This window comes from Chrysochloris asiatica, unplaced genomic scaffold (assembly GCF_000296735.1).
Source record: "Chrysochloris asiatica unplaced genomic scaffold, ChrAsi1.0 scaffold00356, whole genome shotgun sequence".
NCBI classification, from domain to species: domain Eukaryota; kingdom Metazoa; phylum Chordata; class Mammalia; order Afrosoricida; family Chrysochloridae; genus Chrysochloris; species Chrysochloris asiatica.
This window is the reverse complement of record NW_006408874.1, coordinates 2025191-2039174: the sequence shown is the minus strand read 5'-3', so window position 1 is coordinate 2039174 and position 13984 is coordinate 2025191. Positions and strand designations below refer to the sequence as shown.

The following is a 13984-nucleotide window of genomic DNA, read 5'->3' as shown; positions in this document are numbered from 1 at the left end:
TTAGTGGTTGGTGCGTAAATTTGAGTAATAGTGGTATTAACTGGGTTTCCCTGTAGGCGCATGGATATTATCCTATCACAGACAGCGTTGTACCTCATGATTGATCTGGATATGTGCTTTTTGATGATGAATGCAACACCATTCCTCTTCAAGTTGTCATTCCTGCCATAGTAAACCATGTGGTTGTCAGATTCAAAATGGCCAATACCAGTCCATTTCAGCTCACTAATGTCTAAGATATCAATGTTTATGTGTTCTATGTCATTTTTGACAACTTCCAATTTTCCCAGATTCCTACTTCATACATTCCATGTTCTGATTTTCAATGGATGTTTACAGCTGTTTCCTCTTCATTTTGAGTTGTGCCCCATCAGCAAAGGAAGGTCCCGGAGGCTTTTCTCCCATGGGCTTTACTCCATTCATGTCATCACAGTCAACTCTACTTTGAGGAGACAGCTCTTCCCCAGTCGCATTTTGAGTGCCTTCCAACCTGAGGGGCTCATTTTCCAGCACTATATCTGACAGTGTTTCTCTGCTATTCGTAAGATTTTCAGTGACTAAATATTCATAAGTAGCTTGTCACTCTTTCTTCCTAGCCTGTCTTTGTCTGGAAGCTCATCTGAAACCTGTCCACCTTGGGTGACCCTTTGTTGTTGTTGTTGTTAAGTGCCATCGAGTCGGGTCCGACCCACTATGGGTGACTCTACTTGTATTTAAAATACCGGTGGCATAGCTTTCAGAATCACAGCAACTCATATGCCACCACAGTACAACAAACTGACAGATGAGTGGTGGATCACACAACTGGTAAATGGCAAAATTCAGACTCAGGTCTGTCTCACTCCAAAGTTTAACCTGCATTAGATTAGGAGCTATTAGGGAACTTTTTAATATGGATTTTTACAGAGATGGGACCCAAAGTCCTATATCCTTATAAAAACTGCCCTGGTGGTGCTTCCCTAAGGTTTTGAGGCAGAGTGTTGAGAGCTAACTACACATGTCAGTGGTCACATGACCCTCACCTGGCCACCATGCTGGAGACTAGGACTGGGGTATCCTAGGAGGGCAATTCACTGTGTATTGCCAACAATTCACCACTCCTTCTAGAGAGAGATGTTCACTGTTGAGGAAACTGAAGCTCCCTAAGAGATGAGTTAGGAAGCCAAGACAGGAATAGGAAACTCTTCCAGCCACCCTACCTCCCACTCCTCCCATCACAGGGGAAGTGAATATTCTGGGGACTTAGAGACTGGCACCTTAGGGTCCTACTCAGATTGGCCTGTGACTTCCCCTTTCAACACTTAAGGGCATTGTTGTCTCTTCCCTTCTTCCTGCTGCTCTGATGATCTAGATCCTCACCCAAGTTCTGGGCTAGGCATGGAGGAGTCATCTCCTTCCAATGGTTCAATAAATCCAGTGTTTCAACTCTGCCTTCTATTGGATGCCCCCTCTGGTCATATCCCTGGGCTTGCAGGGAGGATATCCAACCTCAGGCTTTTCTCTAGGGAGAGGGCAATGCTCCATTATGAGGAAGGTGGAAGGATCTGAGGGAACTGTGAGACATCCAGCCTGGCCAGGTGGTCCCTGGGAAGGGTGAAGGTGAAACTGATGGGATCTTGAACGAGGCCATTCCATCCAGGAGTCTCTCCCTGGGAGGCAGCCTCTGGGGCCTGACTATAACCAAAATGTACCCTGCCCTGTCTCCTAACCCTCCTCCCAATCCATCATTAGGATACTTCCTGCCAGGTCCATTTCCTGGGCAGAGACCTGAGTGTGGAATTCTGACAGCAGCCAACACTTTCAGCACCCATCTCCCCTTGCCCAACTCCAACACCATAAATCCCAGAGTCCAGGGTCCTTGGGAGCAGGGGGGAGGAAGGGTGGGAGGCAGCACAGGGTCTGGTGGACACAGAGTGGCTCTCTTGGGCTGGCAGTCCATGTGTCTTGGCCTCCAGTCAGCAGGTTAGCTGTATTAATCTCCATTGGCCATGCCTCAAAGTCAATCTGTGCCTTGTCAGCTACCTCCAGCCCACAGAAATGACTTCACTTTGACTTCATATCTGCAGAGTGATGAGCAAATTGCTTCTGCAATCCTGAGTGCAGTGGAGCTCTTTGGGCAGCCTATGGAGCAAAGCCACTGATCTAAGCTTCCCAAACCCCCACCTCCAACCCCTCCCACGAGGTGCAGCTTCCATTCTTTTGAACCCTCCCCTCCTCATTCCTTTATCCCTGTGTGCCTGAGTGAAGGTCAAACTTCAAAATGCAGCTGGAGAGTGGAGTGAGGAGGGGACATGGACCTAGAACCCACCCTCAACCTCATCCCTGGACCCTTCATTATGATGAATCCTGGTGTGACGCTGTGGGATAAACACCAACTATTAATCACAAGGTCAATAGTTCAAACCCACTAGTCGCTGATCAGAAACTCTATCAGGGTCACTGTGGGTGGGGATCGACTCCACGGCACTTAATAAGAACACTAACAACATTTATGGGAAAGGGAGCCTGGTGGCACAATGGGTAAGAGTATGTCTGCTAATTGAAAAGTCAGCAGTTTGAACCCACCAGCCACTCAGTGTGAGAAAAGACCTGGAGATCTGCTGATGTAAAGATTACTGCCTAGGAAACCCTATGAGGTCGATATTGGGTAGCTATGAGTAGAAATCAGTTGGATGACACCTAAAGCAATTTTTATGGCCATTATTTCTTTGGAGGAAAAATAGATTTCTTTGGCCCAATTCTTCCTTGCTACTCGTTCTCCTATCAGTCCCACCTCCTAAGAGCTCTCCTGTTTGAAGAAAGGTAAGGGCATCTACCCTCCAACCTTGCCAACAGGAAGCTAGAGCACAGGGGCCAATCCTAAGGAGTATTGTTGTTGTTAAGTGCCTTCCAGTCTGTTATGACTCATGCCACCCTGTATAGGGTTTCCAAAGTGCAGCTGGTGGGTTTGAACCACCGACCTTGCTGTCTAGTGCATTATCCTGCAATGCCACACCAGAAGTAAGGACCAAAAACAACTCTACAGGATCCACCCTCTATCCAAGCACAACCAACAACCCTGTAAGTCACACTCTGGGTTCTCCTAAAGAGGGCGCCAAAGGCGCTTCTACCCCCTTACACCTGCCAAGCCTCTTCTCCCACCTCCGGCTCCAAAAAAGGCCGCGCTCCCACCGGGCCTCTGCCTCAGAGAAATGGCGGAAAATGCGCTCCGCACCTGGAGCCTGGAAGCCTGGTGCCCGTCTTGTCTCTGGGTCCGCAGGGGTGTACCCCTAGTCAGTCCATCTATATCCTGCAAGGCGCGTGTCCTCAGTTTCCTGGCCAGAGTAAAGTGATGCGCAGGGAATGTGAGCTGGCGCACTGGGTGGGAAAGAGTGGCTGTGCGTACCGAGACATGCGGACCCCGGGTGCCGTTGGTCTGCACCCAGTCCAGTCCCCTACCCCAGATCCCGCTCCTATGAGGGTGTCCATTCGACATCCCACTTTCATCCTCACCCTGCCGCGTCTGGCCCCTCTCTGCCCGGATCCACGCACTTACACCCCGCTTCCACTCACTTGCACTGGCACCCTAATCGCCTGCGTCCTGCCAGCACCCTGCCCAGTGTCCAGGCCCTTAGCTCCGCCTCCTGCCCCACCCCGCGCCTTCCCTCCCCTCCCCCCTTCCCTGCTCCTCCCCTTCTCCCCCCTACCTCTGTCCACCCGCCGCCAGCGCCCGACTTGCCTCAGTCCTGGGTAGAAGCCGGCCGGGAGACCCGACGCACCGCGTCCGCAGTGTCTATCAAGCCCGCGGCGCCCTAGACTGCCATGGAGCCGCCAAGCTGAGCGCCGCGCCCGCCCCAGCGACCCGCGCGCTCAAGCCGCTGTCCCTCTAGTCGCGGCCCAGGAGCGCACGGCGATGGCGAAGGCGACTGCCGGCGCCGCGGGGCTGCGGCTGCTGTTGCTGCTGCCGCTGCTCGGCGAAGGTGAGTCCTGTCGCCGCCCGCCCACCCGCCAGCGATTCCGCCCCTCAGACGCCAGGACGAAGTTGGTGTCGCGCACTAAGCTAGCTTCCCGAACCCTCTCGAAAACGCTTTTCTGCTTGCGGCGGACACCAGCTTTACTACCACCTGCCGCCTAGTCTCGTGGGGAGCTAAGGCGACTGGGGCCGGCAAACGGCGGACGCCTTGGGCGCGGCGCTGCGAGGCTCCGGCGGGCGGGGACTGCACTAGCGCTCTTACTGCTAAGAGTGGCGCCCGGAGGAGAGGAATCGGGGTCACGGGACAGAGCAGGGGATACGGGAAGAGCTAAGGTCCGGGACCAGGGTGTCGCAGCCAAGCGTCCCAACCTTGTCGCGCTTCCAGCCGCTTCTGCGCCCTAGAACCAACAGTTCGAATTTTGAGGTTTCGGCGGGTTTGGGAAACCCAGTGTGGTCTTGAAAGCCCGCTACTAGTATGGGTACTTTTATTTTTGCGGAAGATTTGCCTCCTAGCAGCCTTTTCCCCTTCCAAGTTCGTACATCCCTCCTCCACTCAGACGTCTTGCCGGCCAGGAGTGCAGAGGGGATCAGCTCGTTATAAAAAGGTTGTTTTTCTCTTGTGCGTTTTGCCATTCTTTCTTTTAAAAACCTATAAGTCTGAGGTTATTAGAGAAGTGCCCCTCGAGGGCCCGCTCCCAGTAGCAGAGGCCCCTCGGTGGTCCAAGCCCTACTCGGTAGCCTTAGGTCTAAAAGAAGGCTCTGGGCCAACCTTCCCAAGCGTTTTAATCAGCTTAGGGTGGGGTTAAGGTTCCGTGTTGCCAGCATTGGTGCTGGGCTTTGTGAAACCACTGTAGGATCCTGGTATTAGGTGTGGCCTTGCAAAGATTGGTCACCAGCCCCCTCCCTTGTACTATGGCAGGATGAATTCCAAGGTTGTAGAATCTGACCCCTGTGGCTACACATTTCAGTGACTCTCCAACTTGCCACCTATTTCATAGCCTCCTGCAGTGCTTACGTTTCCTTTAGGAGAGAGAAGGAGCCAGGCCATCCTCCACTACTTTGTACAGAGGGCTTTCATTCCCAGGAGCGTTTAAGAATTCAACCTGCCTCTAGCCCCCGGTTCCGACACGAACTCTGGGCTCACAGGGCTGCCAAGGGCAGCTACTGAGGCTAGAGTGTAGAGAAGGGAATACAGAATCAGTTGTAGAGAGGAGTAGGGGAGAAGTTCTTTTCTTCTTGTCTGGGAGGATGGGAGTAGAAAGTCTGACCCCAGTCATGGGACTCTGGGGTCACAAGGAAGACAGGCTCAAGCTGGCCTCATAGAGTGGGTGCAGTACAGGGCAGAAGTAAACACGTGCTGGGTTGTAACTTTGTAGTTTGGGGGTGTGGCTGGTTGTGAGTTGCTGCACTGAACAGCCTGAGGTGGCCTTGGTAGCCAAGGGAACTTCTCCTTGCCCTCAGGGAGCTTGTGGGACTGGACAGTAGGGGCCTTGCCAGGTGGCAAGAATACAATGGCTCCCTGCCCTGAGAACCTAGGTCTGTGGAGTTAGGTGGCCATAAACAGTTTCTTCAGCCTGGGAAAGCTGAGCAATCCCAGTGTCCAGATGACCAAGAAGTCAGGATTGCTAGTGGTGAGACTGTACCGGCCCTGCACACATTGGACACAGATGGGCCTTTGGAGAGGTTTATAGCACTGAGCACTCCTTATCATAGTCGTATTGGCACGGTCCAGCTTTTCTCTTCTTGAGCCCCTCCAGATAGCAAGACACTGGCTAGGTCCAACCCATCTACCAGGGCTACCTTAGCACGCCCTCTGGTGGATGCAGCCTCCAATGGTGGGCACTGCAGTGCACCTTTCTGGGCTCCGTTTCCAGAGGAAAAAAGTCCACCCCAGCTAGGCCCAGACCCCACCCCAAACTAGGGAGTTCCCCTCTTTGCTTTATGACAGTTGAGGTGGGGGTAGGGTGTTAGACCTTGATGAAGAGATACTGACCCAGACTAGAGTGCATAGCAAGAGTATGGTGCTGTAGGATAAGCACTGGACTGCTAACTGCAAGATGGATGATCTAGATTCACAAGCTGCTCTTCAGAAACCCTAAATAGGGTCGATATGAGCTGGAACCGACTTGACAGCACTTGACAACAATAACAACAGAGCACCTTGGGAGAAGTAGTATGGCCTCAAGGATGGCAGGGGTGGACCCCTGTAGGCTTCAGGAATGCCCAGAGTAGGGCCATGAAACAGAAAGAGGCCCAATGTGCATCACACCCACATCCAGTCATTATCACGGCACACATGCATGCTCTCAAAAAAACATGTCCCTAGGTCTGGGATTCACACACATACTCTCTTTTGTGCCTGACCCCTCAGAGTCCTGCCCACACTAGGCAAACACAATGAACCAAACATGTCCCTGCCATTCACATACACATTGCCCTCCCCCACACAAGTACACAGTCACCTTTTTGTATACTTCCTTGTAACTCAGGACAAGGCCCATCAGCCCATGTCTCCTCAACCAAAGCTCAGGGACCTTGAGTTAAAAGTTGTGCTCAGAAGGTTCCAGTCTTAACTGTTGCATGGAGGAAGCAATAACCTCAGCTTCTGGGGAACCGCCCTACAGTTCCAGGCTGACCCTTCACCTTGAGCCTCTCTCTGACCTCCATGGCTCCTCCAAGGTCCTCACTGCTGTCAGTTTCATGGCCCAGTATCTTGGGTCCCATTGTGTCCAGTATCTCTGTGTATAAGGAAGGGCCTACCTTTCTGCCCATAAACCCCTGGACCTCCCCTCAGGAACTGGAAAAGGGAAGACTAGTCTAGATTTGGTAACTTGAATACCTGCCTTGGCCTACAGTGCAACTCTGAGGGATCAGCAGGCTCTTCAAGGGTAACTTCTTTCTCCTGTGGCCCCTTTTCTCTCCCTGGGCCAGGGCCATTGGAAAATATGATCTCTTCTCCAAGCAGGGGCTGGGCTTATCCCTTTTTCCTCCCCTACAGACAGTAGTCTGGAACAGGAGCCACACAGGGCTAGAAGGGCTCCAGCCAGCTTGTGGACTCCTCAGGGTGGGGCCTTTGAGTCAAGAGCAAATGGGGGCCTTTATTGAGCCCATTCACTCAATTGCCTTTATTCTGCAGAATTGCTTTAGGGATGGTTAAGTAAATCACTGTTTCCTTGGTCGTGTAAAGAAAATGGGATGCATTCACCTAATGGGGAGCTAATGGCCTTTTAGGCAGGGGAGGAAAAAATGAATTAAAAATTATGCTATCTGTTAAAATGTAGCCTGGGGTGCCAGGGGAAGGGAGGGCCCGGAAGCTGCATCCTCCTCTAGTGCCTTCAAGGGCCTGCCTATTGGCTCCCCTCCTGGCAGGTTGAAGGGTGAGATGGCCCTCCTCCTACTTGACCTTCCTCCGCACCTCGCACCTCGTCTACCTGCACAGGTCAGATGGGCTGTGCAGTCATGAGGAGTCTCAGGGACACCTCAGTTTCTGTTCTCCTAGCCTGAGGTTTGGAAGTCAGTGATTCTGGAGCTGTTTATGCAAGGGGCCACTGTCCCCTTAGCTCCTCCCCTGCTGGCATTGATGCCCCCAGAAAGCCAGGTATGGGGAGGTGAAGGACAGTGGGCTCTGGGACACACAGTGGTAGTTGACAACCTTGCTGCTCTTGTCGGCCATCTTGGCACCAGCTGAGCCCTCACGGAGAACAGGTGGATAACTTGTGCAAACTCCTCATTTTTGCCTCATAGTAGTTCCACAAAGTTCAGCTACTAGGGCGTTGTGCCAAACAGGTCAGCTGTGCACCTGGGTAGGCATGTGTCAACCTGGTGGGCCAGTTGGTGGGTCAGGGTGTGGGGTTCTCTGTAGACACTCTAGGCTTAGTCCCAGGGGAGCTGTCTACCCACTTGCAGTCTTACAGACCACATCTTCCTTCTGAGTGCAGATGCTGACAGTTGTACCTCATGTGGTCCTGTGCCTCTACTCCTCTGTGACACAGGATGCTGGGCACCTGTCTCTGTTTTGTAGAAGCTTAGGTTCCAGTGATGCACCTGAGGAGAACTGTGACCAGGAGGGACCCAGGGAGGCAAGATTTCCAACCTAACTGGTCCCTGTTGCCTCATCTCTAGCCCCTGAAGTTATACTGTTGAAACAAGTCAAAATCCCTAGCAGGAAAATGACCATCAGAACTGTCTCCAGTTCCTCCATAAGCCTCTGTGATTTCCAGAAAATGAGTGTTTCTCAACTGTGTGTTCCAGGAAGAGAAAAAGAAAAAATGTTATTTCTTAAAATTTAGCTAAAAGCCTGGAAGATGCTGGGCAGGATGTATGTTCTGTGTACTGGCACCTGGCAGTGGGGGCAGGAGGGTTTGAGTGAAAGGTTGCCTGAGTGAGAGTGGGGGTGAGAGGAAGTGATGTGATGTGGTAAGTGAAGGGCGCAAAGTGGGGATGGGATGGGTGAGGTGCAAATGGAGGGATGGGGTGAGGGGCACTGAGTAGGGGTGGGGGTAAGTGAGGGACATAGAGTGAAGATGGCTTGGGGTGAGTGAAGGATGCAGAGGGAGGGGAGAGTGAGTGATGATATAAAAGGAGAATGGAGGAGGGATGGCACATAGAGCGAGAGTGGGGTGTGTAACAGTGGTACTTAGGTTGGCGTGGACGTGTGAGTAGGGGTGAGGAGTATTAAGTTTCTTCTTCAGACTTTCCTGGTCAGTGAAATTTAAAGGGCTTGGCAGTCAGTAATGGACCCTCCTTGTGGCTCTGGATAGCCACTCTTCCCCAGCCCTATGGCTTCTACTGTTTCTCTTTAAGAGGAGCCTAGTACAAGGTTGAGTAGGTGCTCTGGACCAGGAGCAAGGGCTCCATTTCTGCCCACCCCTGAGGAGCCTTGTTGTGGTGGTGGTGGTAGTGTGCTGTAGAGTCAGTTCATAGCAAACCTGTATAGGGATTCTGAGACTGTAAATTTTTACGGGAGCAAAAAGCCTCATCTTTTTCCTACAGAACGGCTGGTAGATTCAAACCGCTAAACTTGAGGTTAACAGTCCAACTTGTAACCACCACTCTACCAGAGCTTCAAATGTGAACATCCTACAGGAGTCCTGAACCTACAGAATTGTGACAAGTCACATAGATATTGATGAAAAACAACTCAAATCTTCTGGCATCCCCAGCCTGTGTCCAGGGCAGGCAGGACTAGGTTTGGTTGCAGAGCACACCCCTGTCAGTGGCTTAGCACAGTTCTTCCTCTCCACCTTTCCTGCTCATGGTGCAGATTTGCATGAACTCCAGCCTTAAGGGAGGGACTGACTGTCCATCAGTCACTTCACCTCTGAGGACTGTGGAGAGGACTCAGCTCTCTGAAAAGAGCCAGGCCTCAGAGTGACTGACATCACTTTATCTGTGTTTCTTGATTACATGTCTGTTCTCACTGCTAAGGAGTCTGGAGGTACTGAGGAGCCTATGGCTGGGGGAGATCAATGTATCTGGGGGATTCCCATCCCTAATAGCTCTGAACAGCCCCTATAACCTTTCTAGCCCTTTCCATGTTCTGGACAGCAAGAGTCTATTGTGATGAGCAACTGGGAGAGGGGCAATGATAAATAATTACCGTAGACTCTTTCTTTATAAAGGTGAAATTCACATAACATGAAATTAACCATTGTAAGGTCAACAATTTAGTGGCATTGTGTGGCACTGTAAGATAAGTGCAGGACTGCAAGCTTGGTTTGAACCACAAACTCAGCAGTTCAAACTCACCAGTTGCTCCTTGGAAACACTACGCTTGGTTGCTATGGGACAGAACTGACTTGACAGCACTTAACAACAACAACAACAGTATTAGCAGTGGTGTGCAACCACCAGCTCCATCTAGTTCCATAACCTTTTCATCGTGGTAAAAGGAAACCCCTACCAAACATTGTGTTGCATTAGCCAAATCTGCTGCAAAAGACCTCTGTTAAATATCAAAAAGGAAAGATGTCACTTTGAAGACAAAGATGCACGTGGCTCAAGCAATGGTATTTTCCATCACCTCATATGCATGCAAAAGTTGGACATGAGTAAAGAAGAACTGATGCATTTAAATTATGGTGCTGGTGAAGAATATTGAACACACAGTCGACTTCCAGAAGAACAAATAATCTGTCCTGGGAGAAGTATAACCAGATTGCCCCATAGAAGATAAGACGACGAGACTTTGTCTCACGTACTTTGGACATGTTATCAGGAGGTACTGGTCCCTGGAGAAGAACATCATGATTGGTCAAGAAGGTCAGTGAAAAAGAGGAAGATCCTCAATTAGGTGGATTAACACAGCAAATGCATAACGGTTGTGAGAATGGTGCAGAACCAGGCAGCATTTTGTTCTTTGTACATAGGGTTGTTATGAGTGGGAGCCCACGGCACCTGAGGACAACAGCAAACCCATTAAACAGTTGCTTTCCATTCCTCACACTCCAGAACCTTTAGACAGATGTCTCTTGCCTGATCTTGACATTTAGAAGTTGTAGATAAGCCAGGGTCTGCATGGGGATGGAGGCCCGCACCCAGGGGTGGTGGGAGCATCCCATGCTCTCGGCCTGAGTTCTGATTCCCCAGTAGAGGGAAGGAAAGCAGAAAGGACTAGCATTCATCAGTGCTGCTCTGTGCTCAGGCAATGTATCCAATGGGGAGTCTCGCTCCTCAGTTTCCACTAGGACTCAGGCTCCAAGAAGCCAAGCTCATGCCTGGCCACATAACATGCAGGAGGAGCTCTGCCCTTGTCTTTCTTTCTTATATCACCCTGAGTTTTCTCATTTGGTTTGAGGCTTATGGCATACCTGTAAGGGGTAATGTAACTCCACACAGCAGGAAAGTCTCTGTGTGACCTCAGATGGCCTTCTGTTGACTGTGTCAAGGTAGAGGGGGTTTGTCTCCTGCCCAGCCATGTCTTTTTCCCGATTCCCAGGAGTCCTCACCCTTGTTCTGATGGCAACTCTGTGTGAAGAAACTAATGGTACCTGCCTGCTAGATGAGGCTGAGAGAATCTGCCAATGGTGTTTATTGGGGCAGTTTAGGCTTGGACTGTCAGCAGGTAGGCATTCTTTGTTCCCTTTTTATGAAGGATCCTTAGCTTAGGCAAAAAACACACAGAGATATGCTCTGACTTGGACCATGTCCCTGGCTAAAAGTACCAGTTCCACTCTGTGTAACCCTGGGCAAGTCATGTGACCCTTTTCTGCCTCCATTTCTGCTGGGTGAGGAGGGCTTGCCCTTGCTGCCATAAGACAAGTGTCATAGCAACACCTGCCTCTAGTTAAATGGAACAATTCCTATAAAGAGAATGGTGATCCAGTAGAATAGTCTTTGGTTAGTGTGGAACCCAGATGAGAAGGGTGTTGGAAATGCACAAATGAAAAGAAAGATCTCTCTCTTCATGGAGCTGTAGATTACCACGACTATGCTCTAGGTCACAGTGTCTTGCTGGGTGCATGGAGGATGGTGGCTTAGGCCAGAGACATCAGTCACAGCTGATCTCCTGGTCATCCTCCACCATTGCCACCACGCCTCACCCAGACCTAGGAAAACACACAGTGGAATCGGCTGGAACCTCAGGCACTGGAGCCCAGGAGGCCCGATGACCTTCACACAGTTACCAGCAGGCCACTTGGGTGGCCAATACTTTTGCAGTCAGGCCTTGCCCTGGGAAAGAAAATTAATTGTAACCCTAATTGGCCATTTCCTTTGCAAAAAAAAGCCGGAAGGAACTGCCCGAAGAAAGGCTGGTGATTAACTCAGCAGCAGCTGGGAAATCACATTGGGCAGGAGCGTCCATCATCCCCTTGATGAGGCTGCTGCAGCTGGCCTGGTGGGGGTTGCAGTGGAGTAGTGTCCATGGGGCATGTTGGACTTAGAGGGCTAGAGTCCATTGTAGTGAACCAACCCCCAGAAGGGAGCTGGATCCTGGCCGCTGATCTAACTCCTGAAACCCTCAGCTATGTCCTGCACTGACACTCTTCCAAATGGCAGAGGGCCACACAGTGTAGGGGAATGTCAGGAGACGTGGACCCTGGCTGTCCCATTGTAAAGTGGGGATGGTTATAGCTCTGTCCCACAATGGGGAATCATGAACAATACGCATACCAGAACTTTTCATGAAAGCAGAAAGTGTGCATGCAGGAATGGAGGTTCTAAGTTGGGCCTACCCCATCTCTCTTCCCTCCACCCATTGCCCTCTTCCACCTTTAACCCAACCTAGTGCTCAGCAAGACAGCTCTTGGGTGACACTCTACCCATTCTGGGCCCTTACCCTGCCTTAGGTCACATAACAGATATTCAGGTAGGGGAGAAGTGAAGGGAAGAATGGCCTGAGATCAGTGCATGTGTGAAGCCCTAACTGAGTAGGAACCCTGGACTCTGGTAAACTGAACCTTGGGGTTGCTTTTCATTGTGCTCCAGCCCCAGGTCAGCTTGGGAAGCTCACTGGGAAAGGAGGGCGTTCCTTCACTGCTGTCTATCCTGGCCTGTTGCCCACATCAGCACAGGCTGCTTGCTGAGGGTCACTGACAATGTAGGAAGAAGGATTCTAGGATGAGATTGAGGCCACACTGTCCTGGTGTTGACTGGCATTGTTTTTGGGTTACCCCGAATTTATTGAGCGTCCACTGTATGCAATCGGCTGTCCATCTACTGAGCACATTTTCCAAGGCCAATTTTCTCCTTTTTCTTTTTAACTTTTAATTATAAATTGAGTGAAGGTTTACAGAGCAGAACATCAGCTTTACATTTAGCAAATCACATATGTTATTTCATTACAATGATTTCAATCTCCTTCATGTACCATCATTAGTAGTATTTACCTCCGTTTCCTTTCATTCTTGCACTCCTCCATGTCTCCTGCTACCTTCATCTTTCCTCTGTCAGTCTCTCTCTAATTGTATATTAATATTACCCATGTTAATATATGTCCACCCCCTAGCCAATGAATAATTCCCTCCTCCATCATCCCACTCCTACTCCACCCCGATGGCCATCATAGAATGTTGCATTCAAGAAAATATTTTCTTAACTTTTTACAACAGTGGTCTCATACATTATTTTTTTCTTTTGTGATTAACCAATTTCATTCAGCATAATGTCCTCCAGGTTTATCTAGGTTGTGAGGTGTTTTGCAGATTCATCATTATTCTTCAATATTGTGTAAATATTCCATTATGTTCATGTACCAAAGTTTGTTTAAACATTCTCCGTTGATGAGTATTAAGACTGTCTCCATCTATTTGCTGCTGTGAATAGTGCTGCAGTGAACATGGGTGTGTATATCTATTCGTGTCACTGCTCTTGATTCTTGAGGATCTGCACCAAGTAGAGGGATTGCTAAATCATATGGTGTTTCTATTTTCAACTTTTTTCAGAAAGCACCATGCTGTTTTTCACAGTGGTTGCACCATTTTACAGTCCCACAAGCAATGGAGGAAAAGGGTCCTAGTCTCTCCACAACCCCTCCATCATTGTTGTGTGTGTGTGTGTTTAAACTTTGCTGCTAATGTGGGAATAAGATGATATCTCACTGTTAATCTGATTTGCTAATGATTGTAAGCATTTATTCATATGTTTGTTGGTCACCTGAATATCTTCCTTGGTGAAGTGTCAGTTCATGTAGAGGCCAGTTTCTTGATGGTTTTACAGACAGAGTCATAAGCTAGAAAGAATATCAATTTTAGGGGAAGTTGTTAGGTTTTCTGTGAAGGAGACATTGGCTTATTCATGACTAAAACTGGGCTCAAGGACCCACAAACTGGGCCAGCTAACCCTGTGGGTCTTCACAGTCCAGCTAGTTTGGGGTAAGCTTGTCAAAGCTGCTTTTATTTTGATGACTGGTAAATTGAAGATGGTGTCTACAATGGAGGTAGTGGTGGAGACAGAGGTGACAATGGAGATGGAGGTGGAAATATGAGTGTGAGTCAAAAATTATCCACACTCTGGCTGTAGAATTTATTTTAATCAACTTTCAGAAAAGATAAATATATCATTTTTTCATATACTATCCTTGCTTTTCAATAC

General features: G+C 49.7%; 1 protein-coding gene across 1 annotated transcript in view; it reads left to right on the top strand.

The window, feature by feature from the left end:
* Positions 1-3892: 3892 nt before the first annotated feature.
* RET (ret proto-oncogene) overlaps positions 3893-13984 on the top strand; it is a 76796-nt gene continuing 66704 nt past the window's right edge. The window contains exon 1 of the mRNA XM_006876148.1: positions 3893-3959. Within this exon, the coding sequence (XP_006876210.1) occupies positions 3893-3959 (67 nt within the window). The remainder of the gene's footprint in view (positions 3960-13984) is intronic.